This window comes from Sorex fumeus, unplaced genomic scaffold, assembly GCF_029834395.1.
Source record: "Sorex fumeus unplaced genomic scaffold, SorFum_2.1 ptg000006l, whole genome shotgun sequence".
NCBI classification, from domain to species: Eukaryota; Metazoa; Chordata; class Mammalia; order Eulipotyphla; family Soricidae; genus Sorex; species Sorex fumeus.
In genome coordinates this window covers 56,508,248-56,524,823 of record NW_026606063.1, presented here as the reverse complement: position 1 = coordinate 56,524,823, position 16,576 = coordinate 56,508,248, and the positions used below count along the sequence as shown (strand labels likewise).

Below are 16,576 nucleotides of genomic sequence, written 5' to 3'. Positions count from 1 at the left end.
CCAGCCTTCAATGGCAGTGCTTTGTTGGTCTCAGGATTCAGACCCAAGAAGAGAACCATTATTCTGCCAGCTCTGCCCAAGACCTTGCTCTGGCCACATTCCACCCTTGACTATGTAACTGCCTCTTCCTCACTTCTGTGATTCACTAGTGTTATGGCCTCCTGAAAACAGTTGCTTATTTACTGGCCACCTAATGAAAACCTAAAATGTACAAAAATGCCATTAAAAGTAGCCTTTTTTTAATATATACATGATACCCCTTCAGTATCTGTATTCTGTAACCATAAATTCCAAAAGGAAGAGGAGGCATGAAAGGAGGAGGAGAAAGAGAGAAAGAAAGAGAAGAGAAGATGAGGAGAAAGAGGAAGAGGAGGAGGAAAATGCCTTCCATTGAGGCAGGGTCTGGGAGAGAGGGGGGTGCTGGAGGGAAACTGGGGACATTGGTGGTAGGAAATGTACACCAATAAAGAAATGGGTGTTGGAACATGATATGACTCAAATCCAATCATGAACAGCATTGTAATGGTGTATCTCAGTGTGATTCAATTAAAAAACCAAATTTTTAAAAAAGTAGTGCTCTTTTTACCCTGATTGCAGAGCTCACTATCATAAGTCTGAGCTTTCAGAATGTTATTATGGTAGAAATGATCAACAGACATCTGAATTGTAATTAGTCTTCCCTAGTTCTCCCTGGGAGCTAGATGTAGGCTACAGCAACAGTCCCATAATATATGAGAGCTGTTTTCTGTGGCAAATCCCAAAGAATCCAGGCCCAGAAAGATCCAGTGAATTCTCTGTACCTGTAACCTTGACTGACCTGGACAATTTGGAGGCAGAAAGTCTTGTTAGTCTGTAAGCAGCTTAAGCACCCCCAAGAGGCCTTGGAAATGTACCTACACAGCTGGCTGCTCATGTTTACTTCTCAGAGTTGAAGTAATCAGTATGGAATATAAAATCTCTGACCTTTAGGAATGGTGAATCGTATTCTCCACTCCATGAAAAACTATGGAGTGGAGATTGTGATTAACCATTAAAAACAGAGCATCAGAAGGGAAGAGATGTATGAGATTGGGTGAGGAAGATGAGGAATGGAAGGGAAGAGACATCATTTGGTTTTGCAAACATTAGGATGAGATGAGGGTTATGGCTTTGAAAACTATAGGGGAGACTGTTACTTAGGGAGACTTAGATCTTTGACTGAGCTGTATAAAATGAAGTCACAATAAGTAGAGCTGTTAGTTTGTTCTGAATAGCAATCAGACTGATTTCCATCTTCGCATTGTAAAGCCCATCCTTTCAGTTCTCCCTATTTTGTCTGCAGAAGGGAGAAGGGAGAAGGGAGACATTATGCCCTAACCCTTAGGGACTAGCTCAAACTTGCTCATTCTACTCATTCCAACTTCAATGTGTTCTGTTTGCTTGGGCAGACCACCTCTCTTCAAAACTGCTCTCTGGGGACATCTCAGATTTCCTGTTGGCAAAACAGTTATAACAGAAGGAACAAGAGACCCTCTTTCAGGCCTGAACCTCAGTGATATGTCATCATTGGAAAATTGAACCCCAGATGGGCTCCTGAGGGGTGAGAGTAAGAAATGGACCCAGGTAGAGGTGGAACTTCTGAGGATGAGGACCCTAATGGTGCATGTGCAGATGGTCTCAGCTGGGAAGTTAGGGAGAGAACCATGCTCAGGTACAACAGTCACAGAAGGAAATTCAAGAAAGGAAGAACTCACATGAACACTGAATATTACCTAGAATTTTTCTGCCTCCTGTCCTGACATGCAGATGTAGGAAGGGGGAGATCAGCACTTAGGGTTCTTAAAATGATAAAAAAAAAAAACACATTCTTTTATTCAAAAGCTAAAGACACCCCTTTGTTCAGGAGATATCAGCTAGCCAGACTCCAGCAATCTCCTGCTGCTAGGTTGAATATACAGTCATAGGCTTAGAATCCACCCTAAAGTGTTTAGAGGCGGTCATTGACCTCCCCATCTGAGGAGAACCAAGTGTGGAGAATTTAAAGAGGACTGGGCAAGAGGTGGAATCCCTCTCACTCAGTGCAAGTAGAGAATATTCTGGTCCCAGTGGTGTAGGGAGATCTAAGGTGCTGGTAGAGGATTTGAGGTCCCAAGCATCTGACACTAACAGGAAGTTGTGTGATTCCATGACTGGAACTAGACAGAAACAGCAGCTGGAACCCTGTAAAAACTGGATGCACTGGAAGAATAGCCAGGTGTAGAAACACAGAGAAGAGGGAGAGATAGCACTCCAGCCTTTCTTTTGAGGGATTTCCTAAGCAATACTTACATCCTCACTGCAGCCCCACATGCAGGCAAGATTGTCCAGAGCTCAAGCCCAGCAGTGCTTGGTGGTGCCAGGACTAGGGGAGAGGAAGAGGGGGAACAGGGTGCACACAGTACCCATAACCAAAACTCAGCTCTTTGAGCAATCTCCCTCACCTCAAGCCCCCACACCTCCTACCCTGTTCCTTCATCTCTCATTGCCTTCAGCTTCCATTGACTCACGGCATTAGGACACAGTGAGCAAGAGAAATAATTAGGCTGACCTCTGTCTTGGTTGTCAATCACTTCAGGAATTGACCAGAGTAGGGCAGAGATAGGACAGAGAATGGATTTGGGGGATTGGTGGTTCCCCCAAGATCTTAATATCTAAGATCTTAAGCTGTGAAGTCAAGTTATTTATGTGGGCCCTTTCTTCCTTCCTGATGCATGCTTGTAAGACTACAAACATTCCTCTTACCACTTCTATTAGCAAGTTCTGGTAGCTCTGTCCTCACTCTCATTGTTTCCAGGAATCTTTCAATTTCCTCTTTGATTTTCTCTCTAACACACTGGTTATTCAGTAGTGAGCATTCAATTTCCAGGTGTTTAATTTGATTCTCCATCTCTGTGTGTGATTAACTTCTATTTGTCATTGTCTCAGGGTCTGAAAAGATAGTTGGTACTATTTCTATCCTCTTAATATCATCTTAATATACCTCCAAATCGTTATGGAGGTATGTTTTGTGTCCCAGCATGTGGTCTATCTGGAGAATGTCCCATGTGTACTGGAGAAGAATATATATTTGGCTTCAGGGGGATGAAAAGTTCTGTATAAAGGTACTAGTCCCCTCTCTTCCACTTCATTCTTCAAAGCCAATATTTCCTTTTAGTTTTGTTGATCTATCAAGGAATGAAAAGGCAGTGTTGAAGTCTACAAATATTGTGTTGCTATTAATGTCCACCTTGAAGTCTGTTAGTTGTTTTAAGTATTTTTTAGTCTCTCATTGTTTTCATATGTTTTTAGAAGTGTAATTTCTTTCTGATGTATGTAGCACTGCACTGTAGCACTGTCCTCCCATTGTTTATTGATTTGCTCGAGTGGGCACCAGTAATGTCTCCATTGTGACACTTGTTGTTACTGTTTTTGGCATATCGAATATGTCACGCGTAGCTTGCCAGGCTTTACCGTGTGGGCAAGATACTCTTGGTAGTTTGCCAGGCTCTCCGAGAGGGTACCCCTTGATTATTAAGAAATGACTTTAACTGTCTTTTGTAACCTTTTTCAGCCTAGAAATATATGTTGCGAATACTAGTATGGCCACCCTGGCTTTTCTGAAATAGTTGATTACTTGAAGAATTGTTTTCCAGTCTTTCATTTTGAGTCTCTGTTTTCTCTGACCACTCAAATGTGTTTTTTGTAGGCAGCAGAATGTTGCATTCAATTTTTTAAATCCATTATTCCACCCTGTGTCTGTTAATTGGTGCATTTAGACCACTGATATTGAGAGAGATTTTACACACACACACACACACACACACACACACACACACACACACACACATACAATCAGAATGACCAGCACAAATATATTTCCAAAAGTTTTCTTACATGTTCAGCATTGATTTTTGTGCCCTAGCCTTATTTGGGGTGTTTTTCTCTAGTTTTGGTAGAGAGCTGACTGTGGGCCACATCTCTTAACTTGGCCAGTAGCTCCATTGTATGACTTTTATTTCCAGGGCAGCAACATATGGTAACAGCCATATGCATTAGTAACAGTCGGGATATATGTCTCAAGACCGGTATAATTTTCCAATTCAACTATTTAGAGCTTTCCCAGTATTTTTCTCATTGACTTTTCCCTAGAAGAGCAACCAGCAGTAATCTCTGAGGTGTTACAAATTTGCTGTTTATGCATGGGAAGGGGAGTGTTTTTCTAATCTAGGTTCCTTTGCTGTTCCCAACACCCACACATCCAGTTCATCCTTTGACAAAAGCCTTTTGAGTTGCTGTTTCCTAATCTGTGATTAGACTCTTGACTTTCAAGAGGTTAACTCCCTATGGCCTGGAGCTACGTGGTGTTGGGGGGAGGGGCCCCATGGAAGGAAGCTGTTTTGTCTGTCAAGACTTCATCCTGTGGTATTTCCTGTGCAACCAAGGAGCCACTCCCAGCACACATGGAACCACATGTAATGGAGGAGTAGGGCCAGATAACCCTTGTGTGATCTGCTCAGGAAGCAGCCTTCAGGGAGGAAAAAGGAAGGATGCACACAAGTGGGAGACCTGTTTGTGTGTTTTTCTAATTAAACTATTTGCTGAAAAACTGGGAGGAAAGCACCCACTAGACTTTACTGGATTTCAAAGCAAGGTTAAATGCCAAAGACTGTGTATGTGTGTGTGTGTATTGTGTGTACGTGCACATGCATGCCAGAGAATTAAACCCAGGGTCCCAGACTTAAGAGGCACATGCTATACAGCTGAAATACATCCCTAGCATATGCCCAAGACTTCTTTCTTTTTAATTTTTTTTTTTAAAATTTTAATGAATCACCATGATGTGCAGTTACAGACGTAAAAACTTTCGTGATTAAGTTTCAGTCATAAAATGATGGAGTACCCATCCCTCCACTGGTGTACATGTACATTTTCCACCACCAATGTTCTCAGTATCCCTCCTGCCACTCCCACCCTATCCCCCCACCTGCCTCTGTGGCAGGCACCTCTCTCGCGCTGTCTCTCTCTCTCTCTCTCTCTCTCTCTCTCTCTCTCTCTCTCTCTCTCTCTCTCTCTCTCTCTCTCTCCTTTTGGATGATATGGTTTGCAATGCAGGTAGTAAGTGGCCAACATGTTTGGTCTATAGTCTGCTTTCAGCACACATCTCCCATCCAGAGCCAGTCTTCCAAGCATCATTCACTTAGTGGTCACTTCTGTATCCCAGCTGCTTTTTCCCCCAGCATGTGAAGCCGTTTTCCAAGCCGTGAATCCTCCTGGCTCTTATCTCTATTATCATTGGGTGTTAGTCTCCCATTTTGTTACTTTATGTTCCACAAATGAGTGCAGTCCTTCTATGTCTGTCCCTCTCTCTCTGACTCATTTCACTTAGCATGATAATCTCCATCTTGATCCATTTATATGGTCACGGTCACAGTCCTCCCGTTCATCGATTTGCTCGAGCGGGCCCAGTAACATCTCTATCATGAGACTTGTTGTTACTGTGTTTTGGCATATCGAATACATCACGGGTAGCTTGCCAGGCTCTGCCGTGCGGGCGAGATACTCTCAGTAGCTTGCCAGGCTCTCCTAGAGGGGTGGAGGAATCGAACTTGGGTCGGCCATGTTGGCCGCTTGTAAGGCAAACGCCCTACTGCTGTGCTATCGCTCTAGCCCCATTTATATGCAAGTTTCATTATTTCATCTTTTCTAACAGCTGCATAGTATTCCACTGTGTATATGTACCAAACTTTCTTCAATCATTCATCTATTCTCAGGCACTCAGTTTTTCCCCCCAGATTCCGGCTATTGTAAATAGTGTTGCAATAAACATACAAGTGCAGATGTCATTTATACTATACTTTTTTCACATCATCTGGATATATCCCCAGAAATGATGTTGCTGGATCAAATAGAAGCTCAATTTCCAGTTTTTTGAGAAACTTCCATATTGTTTTCCAAAAAGGCTGAACCAGTCGGCATTCCCACCAGCAGTGAAGGAGAGTCCTCTTTTCCCCACATCCACGCTAATTCCGGCTGTTTTTGTTCTTTTGAATGTGTGCCAGTCTCTGTGGTGTGAGATGATATCTCAACAAGTGTCCACAAATCGCTAAAGCAATTCTGGGGCAAAAAAATAGATGGGAGGGATCACCTTCCTCAACCTCAAACTGTACTGTACAGAGCAGTAAAAATTAAAACAGCACGGTATTGGAACAAAGACAGATCCACAGACCATTGGAATAAGATTGAATATCCTTACATACACCCTCAAATATAAGATCATCTAATTTTTGATAAGGGACCAAGAAACATAAAGTGGAGCAAGGAAAGCCTTTTTAACAAATGTCGCTGGCAAAACTGGGCAGCTATATGCAAAAAAAAAAATGGGCTCAGACCCCCACCTTACATCATGCACAAAAGTCAGATCAAAATGGATTAAAGATCTCAACATCAGACCAGAATTCATAAGGTACGTTGAAGAAAAGGTTTGCAAAACCCTCCGCGATACTGAAGCAAAATGTATCTTCAAAGACCAAAGGCCACAGACCAAGCAAGTGGAAATAGAGATAAACAAATGCAACTATCTTAAACTAAGAAGCTTCTGCACCTCAAAAGAAACAGAGGCCAGAATACAAAGACAGTCTACAGAATGGGAAAGGATATTCACCCAATACACATCTGACAAGTGGTTGATATCAAGGATATACAAGGAACTCTATAGGAAGAAAATATTCAACCCCATCAGAAAATGGGGTGATGAAATGAACAGAAACTTTCTCAAAGAAGAAATCTGAATGGCCAAAAAGGCACATGAAAAAACGTTCTACATCACTAATCGTCAGGGAGATGCAGCCCAACACTTCTTTAAGGGTGCAGTAGCTCTCTCTGCACATTTCCTGGGTAAAGCTTCCCACCTTCAGCTTAGAACTTACATGGGATCTCCTCAGTGTCCCTGTGTGCCTCAGTCCTCACCTGCTAGTCTTGAGAGAGCTCATGGAAGAGCTCAAAGGGTAGGCCTAAAGCAGGAAACTCCACAAAGCGTTTCACTTCTTTGGCATAAGCTGCTAACATGCAGAGAACTGGAAATGTTAGTTACCCACTTTATAGTCCGCAGGAGGCTGAGCAGGAGTTTGCTGTTCTTGGTTTTCATTTCCCTTGTAAGGTCTTGTCTTTCAGTCTCTCTGCAGAGCTCAGGCTTAAAAGGGAAATGTTCCCTGCATATTTTCAAATTGGAGGAAACCTTTCCAACTCTAAATGAGGGGAGAGATAATAAAGGTCAGTAACCCTCCAGGATGCCATATGCACCTGACCATGGTTTTAAAGGGAGGTATTTACAGAGATAGTTTGCAAATATTCTCATTTTATAATTAGTGTCCTAGAGAGAGAAGAGGTCTGAACATGCCTAATTCTACGTGTATTATTTTGATTACAGCAGCCACAGATTCTTGTTGGCTACATAAACAAAAACATGGACATGAAGAAAGTTGAAGCTGCTGTAACCAGAGAATTGTGTATATCAGACAGAGTGTAATGATCTGGGGCAGAAATAAACATTCAGTAACTGTTTCAATGTTGAACCAATGACTAGTTCTAGTTTGATTATAAAAATGCTTTGTATACCGGTTGCAGAAGGAAGCATATTGCTTGTTAAAAGCACTACACGCTTAGTAATTTCACTGTCCCTACCAATGGGAACACCAGAGCAAAACTGAGAGCAAGACTTTGAAATTAAGTAATGAAATGAGAGAATGGCACCATTTTGATTTCTGCTGTGCATCACCTGTCAATTGAATCAGCAAAGAAGTGAATTTGATTCTCTGAATCTTAAAGACAAGGCAAAAATCAAATTACTAGTGGACCATATCCCTACTACCAGCATCATTGCCCATCTAACCTCCTAACTGAGACTTGCATGCAACTCTTCTCCTGCCCCTGAGCATAGAGATGGAAGCTTATTTATTCACTGCAGTTATTACTTGCTCTCACTCTCCATCCCTGCTAATTCTCATCATCCAGGGGTTTCTTCTTCAAACTTAATGATTTTAAGTTTTGTATTTTATTTGTGCTTGCATGATGTAGGGCAGGAAAGGAAAGAGATTGGGAATGATATTTGGTATGTTCTGTATCTTGTCTCTAAATTCTGACAAGATTAAGAACAGCAAGATATCACTGTTCAGAAAAAAAAAGTGCAATCAGCACTATGGCTGAAGGTATGGATGACATGTCCAGCTGTCCTAATCAGATTTTTTTTATCCTGGAAAACTAGTGCAGCTTTTATGTGGAATGAACCATTGTATTAAAGTTGGCTCTATAGGTTAGTTTTACCAAGGCTACACTCCTTCCTTTATTATATATATGATTGACCCAATTTTGCAGTGGTATGAATGATGATTGTTCAACTGTAGAATAAATAAGCTCCCCCTAATTAAGAAGGTAATTTGAAAGGCCAGAGTAATAGTAAAGCAGGTAGATTTTCTGCTTTGCAAGTGGCCAACCCAGGTTTGATCTCTGGTATGCTATATGGTCCCCCACACCCAGCATGAGGGATTTCTGAGTGCAGAGCTAGGAGTAACCCCTGACTACTTCCAAGTGTGTCCCGAAACACGAAAAAAATTTTTTTAAAAAAGATCATTTGAATCCAATAATAAAACTGGCATGTTCATGAGATGACTGTAGAATTTTATTAATGGTCACATACAAAGGTTTCCTCTCTGGAGATTGTTGACCTGTCTTCAGTCTAAGAGAAGACCCAACCCACCCATATAGTTTTTAAACCACACCAGAAGAAAGTCTTTATTTACAACCTAATGATTTACATTGAAATTTTAAAACAAAAGGCCCAGAAACATGTCATATCACCTTTGTTCTATCAATATTAGTAACTGAGTTTGTGGCTTCATGAATATGTGTGCTGTTAATCATTATAATAAGGTTGATTTTATTTTATGGTTAGGGTTTTCACTGGAAAATGAAGATGCTGGGAGATCATTTAAGTGATAGAGCACCAGCCTATTATGTGCAAGGCTTCGAGTTTGATCCCCAACATTGTATGCCTCCCCACATTCCACTGGGTAGCCCTGGTGGTCCCCAGCACTACTGGGTGTGGTCCTATTAAAAAAGAAAGAAAAATAAAGTCACTCTTGCACAGCAATGAAATGCCCCTTCCATAAAGCTGCATATTGTGGAAATAATCATAAGTGAATTCTTGCCAATAGTAGTAACAGTTGGAAACAAAGCTGAATAATGTGAGTAATGGATACAAGGTCCTTTAGACTGTAATGGGCTTTCAAGTGAACTCGAGTGTATGAATGACTTGAGAGAATGACACTTTACCACCATTTATAAAGACATTTATTAGGTATCTATTTCTATGCATTAAAAATAAGCCATAGCACTCTTGTTGCAGCCATTATTGTTGTTGCCAATGCAGAGAAGGTTTTCACAGAGAGAATTCTTATTGTATTCTAGATAAATTGTATCAATTGTAAAACAGTACTTCAGGAGGTAGTGGAAGAGCTCTCTAATATTTGGGCAAATGACTCACAAATTTGTACCTCCAGACCCCTAAGGAATGTATAGAAGATAATATCACTAGTTAGGCCAGGAAGAAAATTGGTGCTTGGAGTCTAGAGAGCTAAGGAGATCAATTATCTAATAATAATCACTTAGAATTTTCAAAAGAGCATTAAATCTAACAGGAATTGACTTTCTGGAATCACTGCAGATGTGTTTTTTCAGTAACAGTTCATTCCTCATCTGGAAAACTCCTAGACCTTTCTGGTTAATTGGTGTTTGATGTAAAAGCTGGTTGCATGAAGCAAGGTGGTGTTGGAAATTAGATTTTATGTAGAGGTGAAAGTTTTTTTTTTTTTTTACTTTTATTGAATCACCGTGAGATAGTTACAAGCTTTCATGTTTGGGTTACAATCACACAATGGTCAACCACCCATCCCTTCTGCAGTGCACATTCCCTAACACAAATATTCCCGATATACGCCCCCTTTCCCACCCTCCCCCACCTCCATGGCAGACATGATTCCCCATAATCTCTTCCTATTTGGGGGCATTATGGTTTACAATACAGACCCTGAGAAGTTATCATATTTGGTCCCTTATCTACTTTCTGCACACATCTCCCATCCCGACCAATTCCTCCAGTCATCTTTTTCTTAGAGATCCCTTCTCTATTCCAGCTGCCTTCTTCCCTTTGCTCATGAGGCAGGCTTCCAGCTATGGAGCAATCTATCTGTTCCATGTATGTACTATCCATAGGTGTCAGCTTCATGTTATTTTGTTTTATACTCCACAAATGAGTACAGTCCTTCTATGTCTGTCCATCTCTTTCTGACTCATTTCACTTAGGATGATACTCTCCATGTCTATCCATTTATAAGCAAAGTTCATGACTTCATCTCTCATAGTATTCCATTGTGTAGATGTATTAAACATAAAGTGGAGCAAGGAAAGCCTTTTTAACAAATGTTGCTGGCAAAACTGGGCAGCTATATGCAAAAAAAAAAATGGGCTCAGACCCCCACCTTAGCAAACCATAAATAAAAATCTGCTTCTTAAAAAAAATTTGACTGGCTGGAGAGATAGCTGTAAGAAGTGAGTTCATACTTTGCATGCAGGAGGCCTGGATGGTTTCCAGAGTATGGAGTGACCCCAGCACAAAGCCAGAAGTAACCACTGAGCACTGACACACATGGCCCCAAAACCTAAAAAGGAGCAAAATAAGAAACTGAGTCAAAAGGTAGTCAGTTGGAAACTGAGCTCAAAACCCAGCACTCAGTGAGTCCCTACTCAGCCACCCTCAGATGTAGCCCTGAAGAACTCAAAGCCCCACCAGCCGCAGCTGTATTGGTTGAAAGAACTGTTGACCTAGCATTGAAATACAGGCTCATGCAAGCACACCCTATCCCTGAGCATTGCTTGGGAGAATCCCATAAAGGATTTATTGAAGTATAATTTCACACCATAAAATTCATTTAAGTTCACTTAGAAAAAAACATCAACTATAACCATAAGTATAAAAAATTGTCAACTATAACTACAAATCCAGTGTCAGAACATTTCCATCAGCCTCAACAATTTAAATGTCCATTTGCACTCCTAACCACAGGTTAACTACTAATAAACTTGTATTTCTTAATGTTTCCTTTAGATATATCACATGTTAAACAGCTGAATAGTAGCCCATGGTATGGATTACACATTTTGTTTACATATATATATATATATAATAGTATTCCAGGGCATGTAATATGTTTGTTTAATTTTTATAGAAACTTCAAGGTTTTTTTCCCCAAAGTTTAAAAAAACAGTTGAACATAAATATATCTCTGAACTTTCAATACTCTTCCAGTAATTATAAAGCTACCCATATGAGAGTAACACCTTTCTTGATTATTGAAACTTGAAATTAAAAGTACAAGCTCTTTAGATTTTTTTCTTTTTGAAAATTGCTTGGTTCTTCTGAATCATTTATGTGTGGATTTCAGGTTCAATCTCTCAGTTTTTGAAAACAAACAAACAAAATTATTTTTGTTTTGTTTTTGAAAACAAACAAAACTATTGGCATTTTTATATGATTATATTGACACTGTAGGTTAATTTGGAAACTCTACTTATCTTAATGTTAGGTCTTCTAATTTATGGACATATATCATTCCACTTATTAGATACATTATTTCTCTCAGAATGTCTTATGGCACTTAGTGTGTATTTTACTTATCTCTAATTATACTTCCCCTGGTGCTGAAAAATAACTTCATTTTATTTTTATTTTTTAATATTTGGAAAACATTTTTAAATTTAGATTAGGCAAATCTAGAGTTTATTTTGCATGACTTTCAGATTTTTTGCATGTTTATCACTTAATCACTTAATCACTTAACTTCCCGTTAGTCGTCGATTTGCTCGAGCGGGCGCCAGTAACGTCTCCATTTGTCCCTGTCGCGTGCTAGTGTAGCCCAATGGCATCTGTTCGCTCCGGGAACATGAAGGGCCTCAAACCGATCGTTCATGATATTGATGAAGAAGTCTGACCATCTGGAAGGTGGGCGGCCACGCGGTCTTTTGACATCCGTGGAATCCAGTCGGTAACAGCTCTAGTCCAGCGGTCGTCTTTAAATCTCATTACGTGACCAGCCCATCTGATTTTTGACACCTTGGCAAATGAGACAGCGTCCCTGATTCTTGATCGCCGACGGATGTCAGATCTCCGGATTCTTTCTCTCATTTGAGTGAAACGTGATATTCCAAGCATAGCTCTTTCTATTCTTCTTTGGGAGACCTGAATAGCGTTCTCATCTTGTTTGCGTAGGGCCCAGGTCTCTGAGGCATATGTTAATGCAGGAAGAACAGTGGAATCAAAGAGATGTGCCCGGAGCCGGAGGTTCTTCGTCCTCTTAGCTATTTCTTCGACGTTCTTGAAGGCGTTCCAAGCCGCTCTCTTCCTCCTGCGCAGCTCGGGTGCCAGGTCATTTGTCATGTTGACCTCTCGACCTAGGTACACATAGCTGTTGCATTCGGAGATGGTCGTTCCATTGAGAGTGAATGGGGCGTCAGGAACAAGGCTGTTTCTCATAAACATTGTCTTCGTAAGATTCAGCTGTAGTCCTACCTTTCCACACTCACAGTCAAAGTCAGCCAGCAAAGTTGTCCATGATGATTTGTTACATTCAATATTCTAACACCAATTCCACCACCGTTGCACCTTCCCACCACCATTATTTCCAATTTTTCCAACTCCCTGAACAATTTGTTTTGTATTGCTTGTAATAAATAATTCATCAAAATTATCACAAAATATTTCCAAGAGATTACTAACATGTTGTTACAGGTTAAGCCTTGCGTGTTTATATTTTGTTAATCGAGATTGGTTTCCTTCTACTTTACATCACATCCAGTGTGGTGTGGTACTCCTGGTCTATCAGTATGTAGAGTTTGAGGTGTCATGTGGCTGAATGGCTGTACACTCCAGGATATTCCAAAAATTTTAATAGGGTGATATAACTGGAGTTAAATTTTAAACTATATGGTGACTTTGGATGCTCTTAATGAGTCATCCTGGTGTGGGATCCAGAAGCATCTCTACAACTTGTTGATCTCTTTTGAGATTTATTTATGAGTCTCTGGATCATGGGTTAATGAGTTTACTTGGTGCCAAAGGTGGTCATGGGCATGACAGTTGAGGCTTCCAGAAGTACAGGGATATGGGAGGAGTACCCCATCCCTAATATATGAACACCTGGAGATTTCAGTCACAAATCCTGCATACCTGAGTTTTATAACAGATTCATTCTGGATGAGGCAATTCCCAAGCAGCTGGAGTCCAGCCGTGGCCATGGCAGCGATTGTGGAGTGTGGAGGTATTCGGCTGCCAGGGAATGACTTCATTTGAAAATACAGTTTTCAGTTTGTTCATTGCCAGTACATAAAAATTTATTTTTGGTTTACTTTATATTGCAAAGTCATGCTAAACTTAATTCTGGTTGTTTTGGGGTGGAGTCCCCGAAAGTTTCCCACATGGATGATCAGACCAGTTATGAATAAAGGTAGCTTAATTTTTACTTTACAGTCTGGATACCTTCATTTTCCTTTCCTGACTACACTGGCAAGAACCTCAAGAATCATGTAGTATCAGAAGGGACAAGGCCTTGCCTTACTTCTTGTTTTGCTTTATTTTCCAAACTTTTCTGGGCACCTTGACTGTGGGGCTATCAGGACTTCCTAGTTGATGTGCAGTACTACAGACTAGACTCAGGAGCTCATGCTTGCCCTTTGCACTTCCCTTTCCATGAAACCTTCTTCCAGAAGAGCTGTCAGGATGGCCTCAATGCTTGCAAGCATCACTGGAGTTTGAACTCACAGCTTTGTGCTTGTAGAGTAAACCAGTGAGCCATCTTTTTGGGTCTCTCACAGGAATAACAGATGGTGAGTCTGTCTTGATAATCTTTATATATGCAGCAGTACAAGGGTTTGAAACCACAACCCTGATATTGTCAGGTCTATGCATTAAAAGCCACTGAGCCAACTATTGGGAAATTGGCCTTGCTTATAATCTTAAGTGTATGTTAACCGGATATCCTTTCTATCTCTAGCTTGTTGCTAGTCTTGAGGTGGACGGGGGGAGTATAGTTAGCAGTGGAGGTGAGGAGGTGTCCAGGGATCAAACCCAGGATCTACACATCTGAGGCAGTTCTTTACTCTTGAGTTCTATCCCATCTCACAAGAGTGTTTATTTGAAAGCATATTGCATCTTGTGATATGCTATTTCTCTGTGCATTTAAGTGATCTTTCTCTCTGCAATGACTCTTTGTTTTTATAATTCCTTCTCTGAAAATAATAACTTGCCATTCATTAAAACATATTAGCCCATACCTTATAAAGTATACTTATTTGTATTATACTCTATTGACTTTTTAACCTTAAGAATTGATCATCTTTACTTCATTTTTAAACATAATTTTGGATTATTTAATGGACATATTGAATATTATGTTTTAAGATTTCAGATCCTTTTTATATTCTCTGGAAAAGATTGATTCCATTTTCTGAGGCAAAGTAGTTTTATAAAAAGAAATTCACTTAGTGAAGTATGAAGAGAGAGATATATGTTCAAGAAAGAACATGGACTTCTCCAGGTTGACCTTCTGTTTTTTGATGAAGCTTGATTAAATTAGATGAAAATTTTGTCTCTCAAAATTTGTTCTGTGGTTTTCACATCTGTTCAGTTTTCAAAACCTGTCCTGACAGAAGAAAAAGAGTTCCAGAGCGCATGTGTTTCTCTATAGAGAATCCCAAACAACACTGTCCCTGTCATTTTTACTCTGCATTGAGCTTCTGCTAGAAAGTATTAGTAATTCTTTTTTCTTTTTAGCAACAGAAATCTACAATAAATACATCAAAGAAAATTAAATCACGAAAATTGGATCCTCTCAAAGGCCAGAAAGTTATTGCACGGTGTGATGAAAATGGATTTTATTTTCCAGGTAGACATTTTATTTTCTAAAGTTCTTTGGCTAAAAAAATACAGTTGTGGACTTTAGAAGTTGTTATAAAATGTGCTTTCCTCAGAACACTGACATTTCATAATTTTTATTATGATATTAGCACTGTAGCATTGTCCTCCCATTGTTCATTGATTTGCTGGAGTGGGCCCAGTAACATCTCCATTGTGAGACTTGTTGTTACTGTGTTTGGCATATTGAATACCTCATGGGTAGCTTGCCAAGTTTTGCCGTGCAGGTGAGATACTCTCGGTAGCTTGCCGGGCTCTCTAAGAGGGGCAGAGGAATCAAACTCAGGTCAGCTGGGCCGGCCACACACAAGGCAAACGCCCTACCGCTGTGCTATCACTCAAGCCATTATGATACTACACTTCTAAAATTATATGAAGGAGCGGCTCCCTGGGGCGGGGATGAAGGGCAGGGCCAGTGAAAGGTGGCCCAGAAGTGGACCTGAGAGGGTGGGGTGAAATTCCCTGGGATACCAGCCTGCAGAGTCGAGAGGGCGGGGCTATGAGGATCAACTTGAGACACACCAGGCAGCAGTGCCCTGTGAGCAGGGCAAAATGCACGGTGCCCAGAAATGGAGCCAAGGTGGCAGGGACAAAGTCCCCCAGCACCCAACTGTTAGGGCCAAGGAGGTGGGCTACAGAAGAAGAGAGAAAGAAAAGAAAAATAAAGGAAAAGAAAAAATAGTGGAAAGATGGGGTTATATTATATTTGTCATTCCCTTGACAAATATGGAGAAAAATAGAGTATTTACTTTAGTGTCTCCTTTAATTACTAAAAAAATTACTACTCATCTGCTATGTTATGTAGAGAATATGTATAATATGCCAAAAGTGCTTGTCTAGTGTAGGGAACAAACAGCTAAAACTTTTTTCTGTTAATAGAACTTACATCCTAGAGAGGGAGACAAACAGCAACCAAAAAATAAAATAAAATAAAATATATACTGTGTCAGATGTAGTTGTATAAAGAAAAGCAAACTACAAAGGGAGTTAAGAGTGTCAAGATAGAGGTTCATAGAACCAAATTCTAAATATGGTTCTATAAAGAGCTCCCAGCAAAGATGGACATATAAGAAAGCACTTAAAGGAGGAGGAGCAAGCCATGAAATTATCTTGAGCAAGAAAGTTCTGCTCAGGTGGAACAGCAGTACAAAGTCATGAGGCTGAAACACACACAGCGTATTAGCAAGAGAGGCCAGTGTGGTTTGATGCAAGAGTTTTGCCCCGCATGTGGTCCTGAAGAAATAAGCCAGTTAGTTCCTTGATAGCATCACATATATGTATGTGATGATCTGGAGATGAGTCAAAATATTTTATGCCTATAAAAAATAATATACTTTAAGAATTAAATCTGAAATGCAGAATAATGGTGGAATATAATAAAGCTCTTTGGAAATATAAAATGGTTGGAAATGGGCAGGAGCAATAGTATAGCAGGTAGGGTATTTGTCTTGCATATGGCTAACCTGGGTTCAATTCCTGGCATTTCATATGTTCCCCAAGCACCAGCAAGAGTGATATCTGTGCACAGAGCCAGGATTAAATGCTGAGTAATAGAGCCAG

At 40.4% G+C, this 16,576-nt stretch overlaps 1 protein-coding gene across 1 annotated transcript in view; it reads left to right on the top strand.

Annotated features, from left to right (window-relative positions):
* VWA3B (von Willebrand factor A domain containing 3B) overlaps positions 1-16,576 on the top strand; it is a 226,006-nt gene that overhangs the window by 184,955 nt on the left and 24,475 nt on the right. The window contains 1 exon segment of the mRNA XM_056129028.1: positions 14,876-14,987. Coding sequence (XP_055985003.1) covers positions 14,876-14,987 — 112 coding nt within the window.